Below are 22,680 nucleotides of genomic sequence, written 5' to 3'. Positions count from 1 at the left end.
TTCAGGGGGGATCCAGGAATTCCATATTAAAGGGGTGGCACGCGCCCGCCCCCCCCCCCCCCATTTTTTTCATTTTCTTTCTTCTGTTTTAACAAGAAGAATAAAGAGGGGGCGTGTGCCCGGTGCGCCCCCCCTCTGGATCCGCCACTGACTTTGAAATGTTTGGTCAGTCTAAAATAAGTTACCACAACTTACAGTTAACGTCCCTAGACGTCTCACGCACATCATTCCCCCACACAGGAAGGAACAGTAGTAGTCTCTTCATCGGTGTACTTTACATCCGTTTCTGTGCTCCCACGTTTTTTTCTAAGCAGTTCAGAATCAAGTTCTTTGTATGTCACACCTTTGCCTCTGCTTCACTCTCTAATTCAGCCAGTACAAAATTTAATGTACAACATTGCATTGGCCGACGTGCAGTCTTCTTTTTCTGTTTCGGTATCATTCCGGTTGCTTTTTCCTCCATATTCTATGCTGTCTTTCGACTTGTTTATTCCCTTCTCCCAGTCTCCATTCTTTTGTCCTGCTTTCGGTATCATGGTCATTCTAGACGTCCATCAACTTTTGCGATACCTTCCTCAAACAAGAGTGGGCTCCTCCTCAAGGATTTCATTAACGTCTCTCTCCTCTTTAATAGTTCTCCGTCTGTCCCAGGCATCACCATCCCTTTCTTCACCATCATCTGTTGCTGCTCTATGTTTATATTCATATCTGTCCCTATTTCTGTCCCGGTCCCGGTCCTGGTCCCTCTCTCTGTCCCTATACCTATCTCTGTCTCTATCTCTGTCCCTGGAGCGATCATTGTCCCTGTCTCTAAACCGTTCTTTGTCACTGCCTCCATTATCTTTTTCCCGCTCCCCACCTTGTTCCCTGTCCCTATACCTGTCTCTGTCCCTGTCCCTGTCCCTGACCCTGACCCTGTCCCTGTCCCTGTCCCTGTCCCTGTCTCTGTCTCTTTCCCTATAACTATCCCTGTTCCTACCCCTGTCACTGTCCCATTCCCTGTCTCGGTCCCTATACTTGTCCCTATCTCTCCTCCCATCTCTGTTCCTGTCCCTATCTCTGTCCCGATCCCTATCTCTATTTCTGTCCCTATAACTGTCTCTGTCCCTGTCTCTGTCCCGGTCCCTGTCTCCATCCCCATATTTGTCCCTATCCCTGTCCCTGTTGTCCCGCTCCTGGTTCCCATCATCCTGCCTGGCTGGTAGGCATATTGGTTTCCTGAACGGTCTGTCCCTTCCGCCGAATCTCAGCTGTCCCGATTCTTTCTTGCCACCAAGCCCGCCACCTGTCACCATAGAGAATAAGAGAACACAGGTATAAAATAATATTTGTACATATACATCCAGAGACATGCAAACAAACAAGTGAACAAACAAATCATCATTTTTTTCTCACACACACACAGGGACAAATATAGGGGGGGGGGGGCGGGGGGTCAAACTGTAATTCTTTGGTCAAAAATATGTTCAGAAAACAAAACAATAGCAGACACTTGGGTTGAAATTATGTGAAAATACTGCTTGCCATTCATAGAGTACCGGTATCATTTATTTATAAACTTGAACATACATGTATTTGATTTATTATGATACGTATTATTTCATGTATTTGATTTATTATGATACATATTATTTTATGTATTTGATTTATTATGATATGTATTATCTTTTTTATATCATCTATTCATAAACTTGAACATATTTGACCCAAGCTGCAAGACTGATAAGAAAGCAGGATTGACTTTGAGTGCAATTAGGTAGTCGATTATCATCAAGCAAGACATTTTTCTTCTGACCTAATCGTCTTGGGATCCAACCCGGCAGTGTTCTCTGACACTCCCAGTCTACAAAGACGATGTGCTCCTCAATGACGCTTTGGTCTGCTTCCTGGCGTGCCCGACGTGCCGACCTCTCGTCCTCGAACTCGACGAAGCCGTACTGCCGGGAGAAGCCCGTCACCAGGTCGCGCACGACCTTGACGGATCGCACCTCGCCGTACTTGGAGAAAGTCTGGGAAGGAAGCAGACACATAGAGTGTGAATGCACAAGTGCTGTTTTCAGCTATTTACTGCCAAAATCACAAACAGTTGCAAAGAGTTCTATGCACAATGGTACACTACATCTTTTCTAGTACATCTCGATTCTCTCAAAACAATAAAAAAGTCTTCAAAAAAGTCTTCTTTCTTTCCTTCTTTCTCTCATGTTTCTGTAATGTAATTATTATCTTGCACATGGTTGTGCCTTGAGCATTTTTATTATTAGATGGATTTGGCACCTTTTAAGTTCCATATATTATTATTATTATTAAAAAAAACAAGGCAAGTGCCATAATGTGTCTCACCCATTCGCTTATAAGAAATTGTTCACGAATGGCATATAACAGATAAAAAAAGAGATATAACAGATAAAAAGAGATATAAAAGGGGAAAAATTTATGGCAAAAAAAAAAAAATGTGCCATAAAAACTTAACATTGAGCCCTTAAAGTTCATTGACTCCTTCCTGTGACCTTTGACCTTGTGGTGACCATCCACTCCCCAAGGGACATCTACCAACCAAGTTTGGTCACAAACTGACCTATGGATCCAAAGTTATGACCCATAATCGAAACGCGCCATAAAAACTTAACATTGGGCTCTAAAAGTTTGTTGACCCCTGCTTGTGACCTTTGACCTTGTGGTGATCAGCCACTCCCCAAGGGACATCTATCATCCAAGTTTAGTCACAGACGGACCTATGGATCAAAAGTTATGACCCATAATAGATATGCGCCATAAAAACTTAACATTGGGCTCTAAAAGTTTGTTGACCCATGTTTGTGACCACTGACCTTGTAGTGACCATCCATTCCCCAAGGGACATCTACCATTTAAGTTTAGTCACAAATGGAGTTATGGATCAAAAGTTATGACCCATAATAGAAACGTGCCATAAAAACCTAACATTGGGCTCTAAAAGTTCGTTGACCCCTGTTTGTGACCTTTGACCTTGTGGTGAAGGGACATCTACCACCCAAGTTTAGTCACAAATGGAGTTATGGATCAAAAGTTATGACCCATAATAGAAACGCACCATAAAAACTTAACATTGGGCTCTAAAAGTTTGTTGAGCCCTGCTTGTTACCTTTGACCTTGTGGTGACCATCCACTCCCCAAGGGACATCTACCACCCAAGTTTAGTCACAAATGGAGTTATGCATCAAAAGTTATGACCCATAATAGAAACGCGCCATAAAAACTTAACATTGGGCTCTAAAAGTTTGTTGACCTCTGCTTGTGACCTTTGACCTTGTGGTGACCATCCACTCCCCAAGGGACATCTACCACCTAAGTTTAGTCACGAATGGAGAAATGGATCTAAAGTAAAGACCCATAATATAAACGCGCCATAAAAACTTAAAGGACAAGTTCACCTTCATATACATGTGGATTGAGTGATGGCAACAATGTTAGTAGAACACATCAGTGAAAGTTTGGGGAAAATCCAACAATCCGTTCAAAAGTTATGAAGTTTTAAAATATCTGTACAATCACTGCTGGATGAGAAGACTACTACAGTGTATGATGTCACATGCGTACAACAATATAAGGAGAATAAAAAGAGAATTTCACAAAACTTGACTTTTTGAATAAAGTGCACATTTCCTTGACTTGTTACTGACTTATGTTAGGGGTAATAATTATTATTATTCCCCCTGACTTCTGAAAGAGAGAAGTCGAGTGTTCTTTTATTATGTAAGAAAAGTGAGAATATCTTGAATTTTCTTTATACTTTCTTTATATAGTTGTACTCATATGACATCACAAGCTATAGTAGTCTTCTCATCCAGCCGTGACTGAGCAGAAACTTCAAAAATTCATAACTTTGGAATGGATTGTCCGATTTTCCTCAAACTCTCATTAATGTGTTCTACTAATATTGCTGCATTTACTCAACCCACATGTCTCTGAAGGTGAACTTGTACTTTAACATTGGGCTCTAAAAGTTCATTGACCCCTGCCTGTGAGCTTTGACCTTGAGGTGACCTTCATAAATGATAAAATGTGAAACTTTGTATGACCCCTCTTCCCTCGAAGTTTGATTGCAATTGAAGCCCAGAGTAAAGAGTTATTGAAGTTTTTGTAGCGTTACGGACAGACGACTGATGGACGGACGGACGACGGACGGACAGACGCCGCAGGCGATCCCCCTTAGTCTCCCCTCAACTCCGGTGGGCTCAACAAAAATCTAATGATGTTGTGCATGGAGAAGTTCCTAAAGTAATGACAGACTTACAACATAGCCTTGCTATATAGAGGTTGAGCATACTAGCGTAGCCAATACAACACAATAATTTTGCAAGCCTCATTCCTTTCATATTTTTATCCCTGATATAACGACAAAACTATATCCAATATCACAAGGAGATTTCAGTAGTCCCAAGCAGTTAAAACAAGGTTCCCAAGCTGGTCATAGTCATCCATGTCCTTTAAAGCTTTATGTGGTCACTTCAAATTCCCACAGAGATCGATCATGAGTAAAAGACTTTGCCCATGATGCCAGACATTGCCAGCTGCCCTAATTTGTCTCTCTTTAAGTAGGTAATGCGTACTTACCTCCACCAAGGGAGGAGTTTATGCTTTCATCGATTTTTTGATTCTTTGTTGGTTCTTTTGTTTGCCTGTGTGCAAAATAACTCAAAGGTTGTGAATGGATTTGGATGTAACTTACAGGAAAGGTTGGAAATGACACAAGAAACAGATTATTAGATTTTGGTACTAATCCGTAATTTTTATGGATTTTATGAAGGATTTTTGATACTTTTCAGGAAGGGACAATGAACTTGGGAGTTCAAGCTGCATATCTTTTTAGGTCTGCATATAGATGTGCACTAAAGTGTGAGCTTTAGTTTCTGCTAGAGCAAGGCGCCCCATGCAGCTTGAAGCTGATGACGTAACAAAAGGCTTCTATACTGCATTGGGAAATCGGGCGATTTTCAGCATGCATAGGTATGGGTTGAAGTCACTAATTTCTATGGAAGAGCACAATCAGTGGTGGAAATTAGCTGCTTAGTGGAGGTCTGCGCTTTCAGAGTGCTTCCCTAGTTTACTATGTATTATAAACTATACACAGTCCTGTCGCTGAAGAGAAGAAGTGCACCTGGCATCTATTCAGCTATTAAACTTTGATCATCATCATCATCATCATCTGTACGGGAGTGTAGGTAGGTCCTGTCAAGTCTCTCGGTTGTCAGCGCTTGGTAGCACAAGTAACAGTCTATATCAAGCGTGAGCATGGATGTCAGACAATTTCAAAACGTTTGTCTGACCAGAACGTGTCTAAACCGTGTTTGAAAGAATCTATACTAGTGGATGTCACAAGTGATGAGGGCAAACTGTTCCATGACTGGATGACTCTTTTGCTGAAACAGTTGCTGCATATGTTCAAACAACAATGGGTGGCAAATAATTTGAAGGGATGGCCTCTCGTTCCACGATACTATGAATAGCAGTACACAGTCCGAGGACAACATGATGGCACAAGTCTATTCTGATAGCAAATCACTAAATGCATTTTGAAAAAGAAGTGGGGTTGTGTTTTCTGTGGAAGGTATTCATTGAATTCAACCAAGATGTCATCTTGGTGGCTGCCATACAGCAATTTTGATTCTAACCCACAAAGAGGTCTGTCAAACAATGAAAATCTTTACACCTTGGCTGCAGTCATTTGTATAACTTTAGATAGATTAATATTAACTCATTGAGGATGAATCCCAAATACTCGAGCAAGTGTCTATGGGAAATGTGTGTTGACATAGCAAAATCAGCCACGGTATCCTAAATGGGTTAATGCACAGGCTTTGTGATAAGTTGAATAGGCCTTACTTACCTTCTTCAGTGTTTTCTCAGTGGTTTCTGGGTTAAGTCTGGCCACAAATAGAGTGAGGGAAGGGTCAGATTCCAGTGATGTGTTTGGAAAGTAATTTGCCTGTTGGAAATATAACAACAAAAATTTTCAAAGTAACAATTATCAAAGGCAATGAAAATAATGATGGCAATTATCGCAAGGATAATGATTATGATTGAATTAACTATTAGCAAATGATATTTAATAGCAACATTGTCAAGACTATCTATCACCATCATCATACTATCATTATTATCCTACAAGGTAATTATAATAACATTCGTCATAATTATCAGCATGATGGTAATACATTCGCATCACGATTAAAAATGGTCTTAATGACAACTGAATATAACCAGTATAGTGAGGTGCCCGCACCTCGCCAGGGGCCCGAATACCGCCACCCGGCTTAAAATTGTTATAAGCGCACTGAACACAAAATTATGCGCGGGACTGTGTTCAGTATCCCTTGAAAAACTTGAAACTTGGCAGGGTTACCACAAACAAGCAAAGTGTGGTACGTGAAAAATGAGCAGTTTTTCTCGAAAATTTAAAATTTATATTAGGAATAGGCCTACGTGTTATCATCACGGTCACCCGCACGCATCTTTTACGTGCTTGTCTATGGGAGCATCATGATCACCTGCACACGTCTTTTACGTGCTTTAATTGGGAGCGCGGGTGGAAAGTTGCGGGCCCCTTTTTCCTTAGCGCGCAACTTTTTCGCATCGTTCACGTTTGAGGATGATAGCTGCAAATTTCCGGTATTGAACAGTAAACTTGTGGTTCCATTGGAATCTTCAGCATTTTTCCAGCAGGTAAATGGGATCTCATAGAATTTCAGTGACGAAATGTGATTCAAATATGCATAAACATTAACTATGGTGAGGTGCGGGTCACCCAAGTATAAATGTTATTACCATTATCGGTACTTGAGAACTTTAAAATTCATATCATGTTTCGCTATGACATTGACCACATATGAGGCACATTCCTTTCTAAACGTTAAAACCTTGTACACTACGAGCACTCATGAATTATAGAGCAAAGATGCAGGCAGCCAGCACATGAAGATTGCATGCCCCGTTTGTTACCATCTAAGAGATAGACTGGTCAACTTACCTTCATAGCTCTCTCCACAGCTCGGTCATGTGGTCTGGTATCAGTCCCATCTATAGAGCCTGCTGTTAGTGGGAGGTAGACCCGTGCTATCGGCTGCCACGTGTCCATGTTTCCTTTACTTTTCTGCAAATTCAGGGGAAACACCACTGAAACTTATGAATACCTGGTACAATGTACTTTGAAAACTTTGCACACTGTAAGATTCTCAGACTACTGTACTGTTTATACTACTAAAATAGTAAAAGTATAAAGTGCATACAATTTTATGGAACTCCTGCCAATATTGAGCGGAAATTACCATTGACATCAGACATAATTATTCATTATTCATAATCCATTGCTTTCCCAAGAGTGGTAAACGATCATAATAAAACTTTGCGAGAACAATAAAGGGTGACAAATGCAATTCAACAGATTTTCTTCAAAATAATCAGGGACGTTTCCAATGTCTGTGTACATTGTAGACTATAGATTTGCTGCAGGGCTCTAATTCATTATTTACTTTGATTTCTTACATGTATTCTATTCATATAACATGCAGAGGGCACATCGTGCTATGATGGACAAGATTTTGGACTTTCAAAAGGGTGGTCCCAATTCAAATCTGACCTACATTGTACATTGTAGTTTGGCCTGCCATGGTGTATACATTCTTGGACAAAATCTTACATTTACACCAGTAAGTTTTGCCAGCACAGTACTCATCAATCTTCACCAATGTCTATACAAATAGGTGCTGGGATTCAAATCAGGGTCCTCTATCAAGGGTTCTACAACTTGGAAGATACTCTTTAACTTGTATGCAGTAGACTAGTTTCACATTTTCCCTTTATTTCCCATACTAATCAAGCAAGATTTCTAGATATGTGCTGGGCCCTGTATGTAGCCGTGAGTATTGATATTGTTCTGACTAGAACTAAGCTACGAATGGGCATGCAGCGTGGCATGACAAATTATCTAAGATTATTGTGAGGCTAAGCAAGGTTCAAAAGATGTTTGAAAACTATAGAGGAACTAGATTCCTGGGCTGGCTAGGGAGTGCATTCATGAGTGGATCCCAGCTGAATGCATCATGGGTAAAATTACTTTTTCCACACAGTGCCACAGTGGGAGCACATAATATATAACCATGCATATCCCCAACATCGCGACAATTATCGTATGCTATCCTGGGTTTTAGAAGGTTGAATTATTTTAGTTAGGCTTCTAACTTCAGCACAACGTACCTAACCCTAAACTCTAACCCTAAGGTATAGTTTACCCTAAAATTTACAAGCCACCTAACGTTAAATTTATTGATACATTGTTTTCTCACTGATTTTTTTATTCTTTTTTCTAATCTTATTTTCCATTTTCAGTGGATCCGAGGTGCACTGATCTAGATGGAAGCCTAAAAAATAACTTAGCCCCCTATAAAACCAGGATTACCCTAAACGTATCTTATGACTGGGTACAGAGCTTCTGACTTTTGGGTTTTGCTAGGTATGCTACGTAACCAACACACACTCGGATGCTAGGGCATGCCACTACTACTAGCTCAGCTCCGTCCAGCACTCAGCTCCAGCAGCCAGCCAGCCGGAGCCAACAGCCAGCCGGCTGGCCAGCCTGCCTAGCTGGCACGCTCTCCCTGATCCCTCGACCTTCTCTGTCGACCTTCTGTGACTGTGTCGTTTGCTGCACTTTGCATGCAGCAGCAGTCAAAGAATACCTACTACGACGGCTGCTCGAGCCTACCCAGCCAGCCTCTCCTGTGAAAGCAAAGGAGACATGATACCAGATTATACTTACCCTTTTTATTGCCGTTGTTGGACAAACTAACAGTAACACGGTTGGACGTTTCAAGCGCAAAGGCCAAAGCTAATCAAGCCAAAGCATGAGGATGCAGGGGATTCTCCCTTTTCGATTGGCTGGCTTGGGTCAAAGGTCATAATCAGTTTCCACAGTAATGACAGACGCCAAAATCGGTGGTAAGTAGAATCGACATTCGCTTCATGAACGTGCGTCATACCTTTTCACTTATTCCTCTCTATGTAGATCTAGATCCATTTCTAGTCCGTGTACGCAAGTAAGTAGACTAGAAAACGTGATTATGCTGCCCACAATTCTTACTTATCTTAGGAAGTTTTGATACGGCTGACACTGGCACTGCAGCAGCTCAGCAGCACAGCAGCAGTTGGTCGAGGCCCGCCGCGCGCCAGCGACGAACACCGTCCGTTTCTGCCCCCTGCGGCGGGGCAGCGCAGCGGACTGAGAGCTGTTATATTACGTTAACGGCCTATCAAGCCGCCACTGCACTGGCACTCACGCACTGCACTACATGTAGCTGCTATTCAAAACAGTAACTTGAACTTGTAAAGGCGCCTAAATAACGTTTAGGTCTGATAGGCCGATAGACCTCTACCAGGGGTGGGATTTCATGAAGCATTTTCCAACAACTTTGTTGAATATTTGCTGTCAGTCAATCACATGCAAGGATTTCTGTAGCTTTTAACACTATAACAGTTTGTGACTTTGTCAGAGTGGTAGAGAAATAAGCCCGTAAGGTCTAGAAAGTAGGGCCTATTCTAATTGTAAAATGTTGTTAGATCTATTTAAAGTGAAAAGGGTAATTATGGAGAGAGGACTCGGAATCTAGGGCAGCGCGGGGTCTAAACAATTAAATAAGCTAGGGCAGGCATTCAGCATGCATGTCTTGTACATCAGTTCGGGAAACCCACTCACAAGGGGGGCCTCTCCTTATAAGTAACCCGTCCCCCTTATAAGTAACCCCGTCCCCCTTATAAGTAACCCCCGGGGCACCCCTTATAAGGAGTCTCCACGCTTTTTTGCAATGCAACGCGAAAATGAAAGGACTGCGGCAATTCGCTTGATTATGTCCATAAAGCTTCACAAGTTTCCCAGTTACTCACGAAATTTGAGCAAAATCGGTTTGAGGCATCATATCTAAAATCATGGATTTAAATGCGATGTCCAACGACCCATGCGAATGCTGAAATGCGAGCGATTACTGGCGTGAGTGTCGCCAGGCGCGGCGGCGCGGCAATGCTTGAGTGCAGACGTGGCGACTGAGTACGGAGACTCTCTCGTACTCAGTCGCCACGTCTGCACTCAAGCATTGCCGCGCCGCCGCGCCTGGCGACACTCGCGCCAGTAATCGCTGGCATTTCAGCATTCGCATGGGTCGTTTGACATCGCATTTAAATCCATGATTTTAGATATGATGCCTCAAACCGATTTTGCTCAAATTTCGTGAGTAACTAGGAAACTTGTGAAGCTTTATGGACATAATCAAGCGAATTGCCGCAGTCCTTTCATTTTCGCGTTGCATTGCAAACAGCGTGGAGACTCCTTATAAGGGGTGCCCCGGGGGTTACTTATAAGGGGGACGGGGTTACTTATAAGGGGGACGGGTTACTTATAAGGAGGGGCCCCCCTTGTGAGTGGGTTTCCCGAACTGACATGTAGGCGTATCCGCGTAACCATGCATAGGCCTACTGCAACTTCTATTTAGTATTATAACGAAGAAGATCGATCCACTCTCGCTAGTGTAACACGTTAGGCCCTACCAGTAGTTGTGTACCATTTAAACTGTGAGACTTTCAACAATCATCAAATCCACCAGACCATGATCCAGATTCCAGATGGACCAGAGGTGTGAATGGTTGCCTCATCCCACAACCCTGACTCAACAACACCAAAACTTATTCTTTCCTAGATAGAACGGTTACAGGTTAGGTCTTGGAATGCCCTCCCAGACAATGTTGTGGGGACCTCCTCTGTCAGTGCCTTTTGTCTCCTGCTGATGAAGCGCAGCAGTGCAGTGCCAGTTTGTTTCAAGGCGATTATTACTCACACCATGTAAATTATTGGCACATGCACCCTATCCTTTACCAAATTTGCAAAAATCTTCCTGGTTGAAGCCTGGAGGAAGCAGACTGCCACCAAGAAGAAGAAGAAGTAATTGACGTCCATAATCAAATCCATCACTATAGTCTAGAACCTGTATCAGTAGCCTACATTGTATAACAATTAACATGTCCCATTTAAATAGACTGTCAACTCGTTTTGTTCAGGTCAACTTTAGTGATGGAGAAGTCAACAACTCCGGTCAAAGCCGACACGACTGCAGTTTCCTCGGGCCCTGGCGGAGATGCCACTCTGTCAGACAAAACCAGCGATGCAAATGGAGAGAGAGAAGATGGGGAGGGATGGACAGAAGGATCAGAAGGAGGAATAACAAAGGGAGAACCAGAAGACATTGCAGGGAGTGGTGATGGGGCAGAAGGAAATCCACCAACTGGAAAGGAGAAAGAAGAGACTGGGGATGAGACTAAAGATGATAAAGAAGGTGATAGATCTCTATTTCCAAACATTAAAGGGATCGATGGTTTTGGTTGAGATGGGGCTTAATAAGGGATGGTATAGTTTCGGTCGAGATCCAAGGGGCTTCAGGTTTCCAGCGTTTTTTGGATGATGATTTTTTTTTTTTAATAGTTAGAAACCTGTATGACCAAGCATGATCTTTAGAGGAATTATACAGTATGTTTATTTGGTAAAAACTGGTTTTGAAATGGCTGAGATATTAAGTAACAAGCAAAGAGATCTTAAAAAAGATGGGACCTATACCTTTTATAGGACCACCTTGTTTTCCTTATATTTAGATAATCTCAGCCATTTGACATACATGTTACACCACAGTGCATTGGACCTTCATTTGTGACCGGCGACAACGGTTTCAGGCAAAAGTCTGGAATTTTGAAAATTCATTTTTTCACTGAATCTCATTGCCCATTTCCTAAGCTTTGCATTGATATAAAACACTTGTATTCTTCGGCACCGTAAGTGGGCATAGAAAGAGAAATAAAATGCACTTTTTAAGTTGATAGCCTGACAAAATTGCGAGAAAACAGGCTTTGAAGATTCACCTCTTTCTCAAAGACAATGTCCGGGCGGCGATGCGAGGGGAGAATCACCCATCCGTACGATGGTGCCAATCGATGTTAAGCTCCGCCTCTAGCAACCACATCGCCTTCTGATTGGCTCACTGAGAGAGTCAAATTTCCCGGGCACCTTCCTCGGAGCTCAGCGTATGGAGCCGAAAAACAATGCATTTCGCTCGGGTTTGTTTACCATTACGTCTTTCAAGATGGCGAATACGATAATTGCACGTATGGTGTACATGTACAATGTTCATGTGTATGGTGCACGCATTACGCAATGGCATCCACATGCCACTGCCGTGTGCATGTAACAGGAGCGGTGACAAATCCACACATTTACAAATCGCGTTTTCATTGTGGTGCCTTTTTAAGGCAGAAAATTGCTAGTGCTGGTGAGGGTCACGCTTCCTGTTTGTTTTGCTTTTACAAGACATGCATATGTTGCTTTGTTCGGTGGTGCTAATTAAATTAAAACAAACAAACAAACAAACAAACAAACATGACTCGTTACTTTGGTGCGATCTTGACGTGTAGTATGTGAATATGATTGGTTACATGTGACGGCTCCTTTCCTCTCATCTACCTTCCATTGAGTCAGTCTACTGTCATAATTTTTACTGCATGTACAAGTAGACAAATTTGAGAATATTTAGTTTTCTTTTCACATGATTATGTCATGCTACATGATTTTTGTTTCACTTCCGTTGTCGAACATTGCGGTAGAATAGTTCGGATAGAAAGCCAAACGAAGAGCACGCACTACAGAGCAAGCGTATAAACCACTATAGCAAGAACAATGGAGCGTGCACGCGTGGACAAAGCATTCCCCAAATGCTGCAACTGGTGTCTCCGAAAGCCGAATTATGTAAATGTATGCGACGCACCAGCCAATTGCATGCGAGACCCTGCGCCGTAGCAACGCTGAGGATATTGGCGCGGCGTTCGAAAGAAGCTCGAAACTGACGGGTGCGATCCAACATAGGGTGCTTAAAATTCCATTTTCGATAGGAAAAACTTAGTCTTATGCTATGAAATTTGGTGTAGATGTAGAAAACATATCAAAGATTCGATTTCTGCAAAAAACCTAAATCGACAAAAATAATGGTCAAAATCTTTGTACCCCGCCTAGGAGGGAATTTGCTCTTGCGACTTTTGCCTGAAACCGTTGTCGCGGGTCACATTTATAGTATACCGTACTTCATAGAATCAAAGAAACAGTTTCAATAATCAACATCATGTGATATCATTGTATAAAGAAAGTAAAACACAAAGAGAGCAGCTGTGCCTATATTACAGCTAATAAACCATCATGACATTTTTAAAAGTTGTAAGAAATGTGAACCAAACTCCAGTTGAATTGTTCATCTTGATAACTGCCTCATGGCATACAATCCATGTGATGTCCTCAACACAGGTGCGCTGCAGAGTTTGCTAAACTCCAACCTCAACGCTCTCTCGCGATTGGAGCGGTCCAAGCTCTACGAGGAAGGTGTCAAACTGAAGATAGAGGGTCAGACAGAGGGCGCCCTCAAGTGTCTGCTGGGCGCCATCACAGGCCTGTCGGAGAGTAACACATTTCACAGCCTCCCGCAGTGTCTTCACAGCATAGCTGACATTTACTTCGACAAGAAGGAATGTATCCTTTATTTCTTTGTGGGCTTCGAGTGGCAATTGACACCGAAAACTCCATGTCATTGTGCACACTGTCCAAAGTCCCTAGCACAAATAGGGCAAACAAACCCTTCAAGGTTATTGTTGCTCATGCTTAGGCCCTGTGTTCCCTCTTCTTCTTCTTCTTCTTCTTCTTCTTCTTCTTCTTCTTCTTTTCTTCTTCTTCTTCTTCTTCTTCTTCTTCTTCTTCTTCTTCTTCTTCTTCTTCTGTCTTCTTCTTCTTCTTTAAGATACTTTCATCATTCAATTCTACATGAGACAAGATGGTAACTTTTGGTGGGTTTTGTAAAGTGTGCTTTATTTCCATGTCACATGCAGTGACGCATTGTTTGTTATTCATTGTCTTCCTAGCACTGTACCAACAACATAATGAATCTTCTGGAGGGATGGTAGTATTATTCCCTTATTCATGGGATGAATTATTTCCAGGCATTATTTGAAAGGCTTTTGTTGTACATGTCAGCAAGAACCATCAAGAATCATACATTCTTACAAGATGTAAGAGATAGATTAGAATTTGATAAATAACAAACATAATTGTTGGTCTTGCCTGTGAGGAAAAGAAGATGCTGACATTTTTCAAACTTATTCTAGAAGTCCAAATGCGATCATGCTCAATTATGAGGTATTTCAATCCTCACCTTTACAAGCAGAGGTATTTCCTTGATGGACTTTTTTTCAATCAGATGAGAAGGCAGTTTACTTCATTCAGGCAGAGAAGATGTACTACGAGACAGCGCTCATTGACATCGTGAATGTGCAGAAACCAGCTGAGAAAGGTATATAGGACTCATACGTATTTGATTATTATTTTCTCTTTTTTTTTTCGTTGCATATGACTTGATTATCACATTGACTCGGTCTTTGTATAGTCTTCAATGTGCCCACAAACCCTGTAGTGAGCTCATTGTGTGTACTTGACGAAATTTCATGTATTTTTGTTGCAATTTTGATATCCAATGCATCAAGAATTTCCATTGTAGACAATAAAGTTAATCAATGATTCAACCAATATAATCAGTGTACTGCATTAACATTGTGGGCTAGCTAACTATGACAGTCAGCTTGGGCCATTTTAATTGTTGAGCTATTCCCACCCTTGTCACAAGATGTCTTGTGGTAGAACACTGATGATGACTCCAAACAAGGTAATTATGAGAGCAATCACATAGTCTCTAGTGCATAAAATTTACATTCTTTGAGACCCCTTTATCATTGGAGCTACATGTATTCACCTTGAAAAGAAGTTATGTGGAACTTAACCAGTGTATTAATTCCAAATGTATGTCAAGTTGTTTGAGGCCTTTTTAGCATTGGAGATTATTTCCATTGGAAAAAAAAAATTACTTTATCATAACCAGTTAAGGATAAGCTCATTTTGCTACAACACACATTTTCCATAGACACCTGTCCAAGTATACTCAGGACTAGCCTTCATTGGGTTAAACCAGCTGATTATAAACCTATTTATATGATTCTAAAAGCATGGATGTTAACATCTTTAGCCTTTCTGATTATGATAACAGTCTCACAGTCAGATGACGAGGAAGTCAATGAGGATGGTGAAGGAGAAAGCAAAGGATCTGATGAAGAGCCTGTGGAGGAGCCTAGCAAAGATGACCTTTCACCTGATGCCAAGAAGGGTCAAGAATTCGAGAACCTGGCCAGGCTGTGCCTCAAAGAAGGGAAGTGAGTAAATCTTTTTATTTGTGAACTTTGTAGAGGTGGAGCCATGCATTCCTTGAATCAAAGCCTGCTAGTTTATATGAAATTTCATTACAATTTTATTTATTATCAGGAAATCACAAGACACTTGTTTCACTAAAATTCAAGATTGGACAAGCTGCAAACAGATATACATGTATCTTCAATTATTATTGTTTTTGTGTGTTTTCTTTCAAGGTGTAAGATAATCGTCAAACATCGATCAGTACCGTATACAAAATTCTAGTGTCTGAAATTGGTGATAACATGACAATCACAAATTTAAGCTAAGTCCCACTCCGGTATTCTTTCAAATTTTTGGTATGCATGCTTTCTCCCTTTAGTATTCAATGCCGTGTTTTTCCAAATATCATATTCACCTAAACATGAATATCATATTTCACTCCCGGCACATAATGCTTGGGCAAACACACAACTACATTTGTATACACTATGTGTAGATTACATACAGACAGACACACAATACAAATGCATACACCCAAACTCGCATCAAAGATTGTCGTGACTGATTTGTTTGAGCATAATTCAAAACCAGAAATTTGTGTGTGTGTGGAGCCAAGTGTCACAAAATTAAAATGCATGGAAAAGTTCTTGTCTCAACTGGCCTACAATGTTGAATGTCAGTAGCAATTCGCAAAAATATTTTGCCACAAAAAAGGCCATAGATTCTAATTTGAAAAAAAAAATCATACTACGAAAAAGGCTGTCTGCTCCAACTTGCGGAAATGTTGTGCTGCGAATATTTCAAATTTTACAGTATAAAAATGATGTATGCTGTTATCATTTTTCCTCTCTTGTCATTTTTTTTTCAGGTTACAACTGGCATTGGAGTACTGTGGCAAGGTGAGTCTTGGTCAAGATATACTGTATGAATATTCCATATATTTCACAAGTACGACAGTTTCCAAAGTTTGAACTTTTAAGCCAATTTCTTGAATGCTTGAATTTGCAACCAAGAACCGCATTGGCTAAATGAGATACTCATAAAGTAGTGGTATTGGAGGTAAGAAAGATGCAACTCCCTACCTTACCTTTCTACTCATTTTGGTTATTATTGGAGGCTATATTTTTCATTAGTTGTTCATTTGTTGTGAGGTAAGAGTAGTTTGTCCTTCAGTCATGTGCATTCAAACACAAATGCATTTTCACTCTCTTCTTTAACCCGTTGAGGATGGACTGATTTCGCTACACAACACACATTTCCCATAGACACTTGCCTGAGTATACTTGGGAATCGTCCTCAACGGGTTTAAGTCATTTCATGTACTCTGGACCTAATATTTCTTTTTTTAGCACTTTAAGAAATGTCTATGCCCCAGGAGGAATTTTATGTTTGGACACTATCAATGGTAGTAGCATGAATTTACAATACCTTCATCAAATCCATTATCACTTTTTTTGTTGTTGTTGGATTTAGTTTGATTACAGACTGTAATGCTTTTGGGGGTTAAAGCCTTTTTTGGTTCACAAACACATACTTTCAGTGTTATTCTCATATCAACCTATCGTACACCGTTTCTTCTCTCTATCTCTATTTTATTAGATATACAGTGTATCTACCTCTCTGTATGTATGTATTTATGTCTGTCTTTTTCTTGTATCAATCTGTCCATTTTGCTGTCTGTATGTTTATCTCTTTCTGTTTGTGTGTCTGTCTGTCTTTGGCTGTCTTCATTTTATCTATCCGTCTATTTCATCTAGATCTCTTTATCTATCTACATTGTAATTGTATCTATCCGTCTGTCTTATCTATCTCTTTATCTATCTACATTGTAATTGTATCTATTTGTCTGTCCCTATCTCTGTATCCATTCATATATCTGCCTATCTGTCTGTATGCATGTCTATTTGTCTGTCTGTGTGTCTGTTCTTTGCCCACTCATTCTCTCCTGTCTCCTCTCTCCCCTTTACCTTAATACAGGCTACCAAGATGTACCAAGCCGAGTTGGGGGAGGATCATCCCGTTACCGTGGCAGCACTCGATCTCTTCACAGTCATCTATGCAGATGTGGGAAAGAAGCTTTACTCAGGTAGGAGAAGAAAAAAAATAAATGTTGAGGGATTGTGTACCTCCCATGTTTGATTGTTATTAAAGTAACAGAGTATTTTAGAGTGAAGTTACGTATCAATTTTTTTTCTTCCATTTTTCAATTTCAACATCAATATCAACTGCAATACCAGTGTAGATTATGATTTGTGCAAATTGGATCCCAACAAACATAAATAATCATAGATTTAAAGCTTTTAGAAAATCTGCAATCACATGTTGACAGCTTTTGGGTTTTTTTTGCCAAATTTTGTATTCTCCTGTTGCTACTCCAAACTTAAATATGAGGAGTTTGTTCGCAAAAACCAATAAGTCCATTTTTGAAGATTTTGAAGTACTGTCTATGTCATAAAATACAAAATAATACCTTTTAAATGATATATCGGTCCCTACATATAAAGGTTCATTTTTAAAGTTATGGTCAAAAGAAGCAAAATTTTTCTTATTATTCTCTTTACTTTTCTTGACCTTTAATCGCAAATATCTCCATTTAGCAAATATGGACTTATTGGTTTTTGCAAACAAACTCTTCAATGGTGTGCATCCACACACAAGCAAAGATGTACGTAAGTGGGGCTTTGTGTAGACCGCTCTCTCCCTCAAGGTAATTATATATTATTGTAAGCTGCCATTATAATCAGGAGGCAGAAAAACCTGTATGAATATTTTATAGTTTAAATTCTGCCATCTCTAGATGAAGAAGATGACAACACTGCATGATATCACAGTAGGACAACTGAACAAAAATTTCTAACTTTTGATTGGATGGTCAGATTTTCCTCAAACTTTTACTGATGTGTTATAGTCAGTTTGCTGCATTCACTCCATTCACATGATTTGTTTTTCATTCCCCTGGGTATTAAAACCTCTACACGGGAAGGAATCATGCAAGCCTTCTTTTCCAATGATTACCAGGTGATGCTTGCATTCAAAAATGTATTTTTCTCTTCTCTTTCCCTTCTTCCCCCATAAAACATCAGATGCCATGGAAAAGTTTGAGAAAGAAGAAGAGGCCTTGAAGGCTGAGAGATCTGATGACAGTGGCCTGGGGGATGGACAAAGAGTCATGGAACTCAGGCATAGGTGAGATGAAACCTTGTTAAGTGCTGTCAACATGGAATGTGATTATTGTATAAAGACTAGACATTTTCATATACATGAAGCAGTAGCATTATCCTTTCAAAAGTTATAAGAGTTGAAAGTGAAGAGTGTGTAGGGTTTTTTTTTTTAAAATGAAAAGGAGACTTCCAGACACACCTGATCATACTGTTGTCAAAAAAGTGTTCGATGGAAAAACTGAAAAATGCAATTTTTCATTTTTTATATGATCCCAAACTTTAGGAGAAATGGAAGAAGACTTGCTCTTTCAGAAAAATATGAGAAACTCAAGATTGACTTTATAGTTGACCCATTTCACCTATTTTGAGTCCTCACACAAAATCAGTGCGTGCGACTTTTTTGTTTTTTGATGCACTGTTACATATTTTCCTGGTCTGGAAATTTGTGGAAATTTTGTGTACTGCTAAACTACATTTAGCGTTAAAATAATTCAGAATATAAGAACACTTTTGGACAGTTATAGAAATGTGTTTGAGAATATAATTTTCCATAAGATAATAAAAAAAGTAAAGTCAACTGAAATCAGCACAGGTTGGAAAGTTATTACTTTCTCAATATTATGTTTTAAGTGTGTGCTAGTGACAATTTTTCTGTTTTGATGTGAAGAGTTTGGCAGCAATCAGTGGCGTATCTAGGGGAAACGGCGCCCGGGGCAAGCGTGAAAATTGCGCCCCTATTTCTGAAAAAAGTGTTCAACCCCAACCCCATCCCGGTAGGGACTTTAAACAAAGTCTACATGATTATGCTTTTTTCAAGCACTTAAAATGGGTCTTTTGAGGGTGATTTGAATGTAGCGAATTTTGATAAATTTTGGTGAGCGAGCGCAGCGAGCGAGCCGAAAATTTTTGTATTTCAGCTTACAAAACATGGAATTCTTGCATTTTTTGCTTATTAAATCTTACAATTCTAATCAAGATATAGTGACGGCCTTATAGATAACGATTTATACCACCAAACTGAGGACTTGAAAAAATACTCTAAATTAGAACGAGCGAGTGAGCCGAAATTTGTATATTTCCGCGTCATCATTGCGTTTTGTTCTTATCTTGTTTGATTTGGGTTTTTTTGCGCCCCCCCCCCCCCCCCCCCCCCGTATGTTCGAAACCGTTGGCGCCTTTTGATCCAATTGGCGATCGCTTCAGAACAAAATTGCAGCCGCTGCTCAGTGAAGCATTTTGCCTGCTAAATATTAAATGACATGTGTGAACACAATAGACATTGTCATTTTGTCCGCGTCATCATCAAGTTTTGTTCTTACCTTCTTTTTTATATATATTTGGCGTGCGAGCGCAGCGAGCGCGCCGAAAGTTTTTGTATTTCAGCTTACGGAACATGGAATTCTTGTGTGAACACAATAAACTTGTTTGATTTGGTTTTCTGCCCCCCCCCCCCCCCTTCCGGGTGAGTTTTTTTTTCTTCTTCTTCTTCTTCTTTTTTCTTTTCTTCTTCTTCTTCTTCTTCTTCGTTTTTTTTTCTTCTTTTCTTCGCTTTTTTTTCCGTTTTTTGCGCCCCCAAGGAGTGGCGCCCGGGGCACGTGCCCCCCTTGCCCCCCCCTAGATACGCCACTGGCAGCATGACTTTTATTATCATATGTATCTTTTTGTTTGTGGTCCTTTCAGACGAAATGGTGGGGAAGATACCCCGTCACAAGAACAAGCAACTCACCAAGGGGAGCTGGAACCGACCCCAGCAGAGGAGCGTGGTGAGCCAAAAGTTTTCTGATACTTGTAAAAGTGGACATTTTTAAGGTGTTGAAATTTTTGCACATTTTGCGCAACCAGAAACTAGCGCAAAAGTAAAAGCATATAAAGATATTTGCTTGCCATATGTTTCAGTACTTGATGTCATTATTCCACTGAATTTAAAACACATCTTACCTAGCCAGACATGAAAAATTACTCACATGAAAATATCTGCTTTTACAGTACACAGAATTCCTGTCATAAGGAGTTGCTTGAGACCAATGAAATTTCCTTCTAATGTTGATTGCTGTGGTGTATATGGGGGGAGGAAATATAAATGTATATATTAGGAGTGGGACCTCCAAGGTTGATAACTTATTGGTATCTCACTTTATGCGACCTACAGTAGTTGTAACAAGCTTTTACTGTACTTCTAAATGTACTGTACGTAATGTCTATACATTCAACCGCCCTTTGGGGATAGACACAGTCCACGTCATTCCATTTGACCTACTGTTTAGGTCCTAGTAAGGAGCTTGATTAATGTGGGTGCTGTTTAACAATGTTTCCAGTTTCAAGAATCTAAGAGCATCATGATCTTACAATTAATAAAACTACCAATGTCTATATATCTTCAATAAATGAAGCTATGAAGTACTTAGAAGAGATTATTTAAAGCTTCACCTAAAAAGAATGGAAAATCTGTGAGTGATGAGAAAAAACACTGTTCTTGTATGATGTCATAGCTGTCAAATTGGCTTGCACAGATGAATATATGTGACCCGCTACAACAAAAGGATCCTAAAGTCGCTGACAGGTGAGCTGAGAAAATCAAGTTTGAAGTCAGATCACCACAATCTGTCAAAACGTTCGGATTTCTGTTTTTAACATAATTTTGTAGTCTAATGTATCTTCTATCATCTGCCGAAATTTCGAAGCTAAATGATCCAAGGAAAGGCCTGAAAATAGCATTTTTTTCTAGGCCATGCTCAGCTCACCCATCAGCGACTTTAGGATGCTTTTGTTGTAGCGGGTCACATATGCATTGTTGTATTAGATCAAGTCAAAACAATCAGGATAGTGAAAACTGAAAATTCAAAGATTCCATTGATAACTTTTGCCATTCTGTTCCTCCTACCTTACTCCATCCATTAAGGTCAACATAAACGTGAGCATATCTGCACTCTGGCATGTGTTATGAATTACAATGATCTTTCATGACCTTTGACCCTGCTTGTCACATGATAGACGACTGGGTCATGACCTGCCTCCTGATGCTCATCTTCTTCCTGGTCACTGTCTTCATCGCCGTCCTCGTCTCCACGGTCTACTGCTACAACAACAGCCGCAGCAACTACTGCGCACAGACCCGCGGCGACATCAACTACTGGTACATGTACCTGAGGCACGTCATACACGACTTCAGAAAGAGCTTCTCCCCATCTCGGTAGCCGACAGGAATTTGAGTATGTGGGACTGTTACACATGAGTCGCTGACAGCTGTGCCCAAATTCCCAGTGACATTAACATGCACTACGTGCATGCATGTGGGACACTTAATTCGTCTCTGTCTGGAAGAACTTCTACTGGATAGATTCTTTATGTGTGAACACATAATTTATTAAATGGGTTAGTCAAATACCGGTTAGTGATTGGCTAAACACAGTCACGTGATGGCCGGAGGTACATTCGTTGTTTTATGTTCGCCCATGAGCGAACATTCTTGTGAATGTTCTCCCATGGGAAAACATTTTCACGTAACAAATGACAGAAGGTCTAGGACCGCGCGCTCACAGTAAATTTGGCTCTGCGCGAGCGATCGAAGGCGTTAACCGCGTTGTGCTGGGTGGTTGACGTTGACGTATTTGACATATTTGACTAACCCAAATAGTATAACAGATGATGACTTTTGTTATCGGGAACATGTACCAAACGTTCCACCCTCAGGGTTTGAGAGTACCATTCAGTATGTTCCCTCCCCCGCCAGTCATCATCTATATATTGTGGTCTAGTTATGAAGTTTGCACATTTTACCAACATGTCTTCTCAATTTCTGTGACTACAGTGTATATGCCGTCCACTTTTGTAAATTGTGATTCATTGCATGCTTTCATTATCAAGTGTATTTGCAATATTTGATTCATAAATTTTGTATGGAGTGAATATTTGCCATTCTGAAATAATCAACTGAGGGAGATTTTTGGCTATAAATTGCTATGATTTTAATTTAGTATTTGTGGGTGTGTGTGTGTTGTTGGTTTTTTTTTCAGACAGACTACTATATATGCCAGATATTTATATGGATTGAATGTTAGAGTGTTCCATGCTGTATTCAAGATCCCAGAATTCTTGGGATATTTTTGTGTGTGTAGTGTATGAAGAGCTTAAACATTAGCAGAAATAGAGTTTACTATAATATGATCTGATTTTGAAATATGAAATCATCCATATTTTGGACGTACAATGCATGCATAGGCATGAGACTGCAAG

The 22,680-nt window shown here is 40.4% G+C and overlaps 2 protein-coding genes across 2 annotated transcripts; one reads left to right on the top strand and one right to left on the bottom strand.

Moving 5' to 3' along the window:
• Positions 1–575: 575 nt before the first annotated feature.
• On the bottom strand, positions 576–7,114 carry LOC139720801 (uncharacterized). The gene is made up of 4 exons (XM_071632139.1): positions 7,007–7,114; positions 5,867–5,965; positions 1,796–2,009; positions 576–1,285 (listed from the first exon to the last, which is right to left on the bottom strand). Exons 1-4 carry the CDS (start codon positions 7,112–7,114, stop codon positions 576–578), a joined length of 1,131 nt encoding a protein of 376 aa, XP_071488240.1.
• A 3,978-nt stretch (positions 7,115–11,092) lies between these two features.
• Positions 11,093–21,786, top strand: LOC139720799 (uncharacterized). The gene is made up of 9 exons (XM_071632138.1): positions 11,093–11,354; positions 13,361–13,582; positions 14,304–14,396; positions 15,156–15,306; positions 16,155–16,185; positions 17,264–17,372; positions 18,370–18,472; positions 20,128–20,210; positions 21,439–21,786. Exons 1-9 carry the CDS (start codon positions 11,093–11,095, stop codon positions 21,639–21,641), a joined length of 1,257 nt encoding a protein of 418 aa, XP_071488239.1. The 3' UTR covers positions 21,642–21,786.
• The last annotated feature ends 894 nt before the right edge of the window (positions 21,787–22,680 follow it).

Source organism: Diadema antillarum, unplaced genomic scaffold (assembly GCF_040938485.1).
Source record: "Diadema antillarum isolate AM-2024a unplaced genomic scaffold, OU_Dant_1.0 scf00000133, whole genome shotgun sequence".
In the NCBI taxonomy this organism is placed as follows: domain Eukaryota; kingdom Metazoa; phylum Echinodermata; class Echinoidea; order Diadematoida; family Diadematidae; genus Diadema; species Diadema antillarum.
The sequence above is the reverse complement of the archived record's forward strand: the minus strand, read 5'-3'. Positions and strand labels throughout refer to the sequence as shown.

Coding starts and splice junctions, on each gene's coding strand:
- LOC139720799 (XM_071632138.1), top strand. CDS start 11,093: ATGGAGAAGTCAACAACTCCGGTCAAAGCCGACACGACTGCAGTTTCC. Junction 17,373..18,369: donor GGGAAAGAAGCTTTACTCAG/GTAGGAGAAGAA, acceptor ATAAAACATCAG/ATGCCATGGAAAAGTTTGAG. Junction 18,473..20,127: donor GTCATGGAACTCAGGCATAG/GTGAGATGAAAC, acceptor TGGTCCTTTCAG/ACGAAATGGTGGGGAAGATA.
- LOC139720801 (XM_071632139.1), bottom strand. CDS start 7,114: ATGGACACGTGGCAGCCGATAGCACGGGTCTACCTCCCACTAACAGCA. Junction 2,010..5,866: donor CTGAGAAAACACTGAAGAAG/GTAAGTAAGGCC, acceptor CTTCCTTCCCAG/ACTTTCTCCAAGTACGGCGA. Junction 1,286..1,795: donor TTGGATCCCAAGACGATTAG/GTCAGAAGAAAA, acceptor CTATGGTGACAG/GTGGCGGGCTTGGTGGCAAG.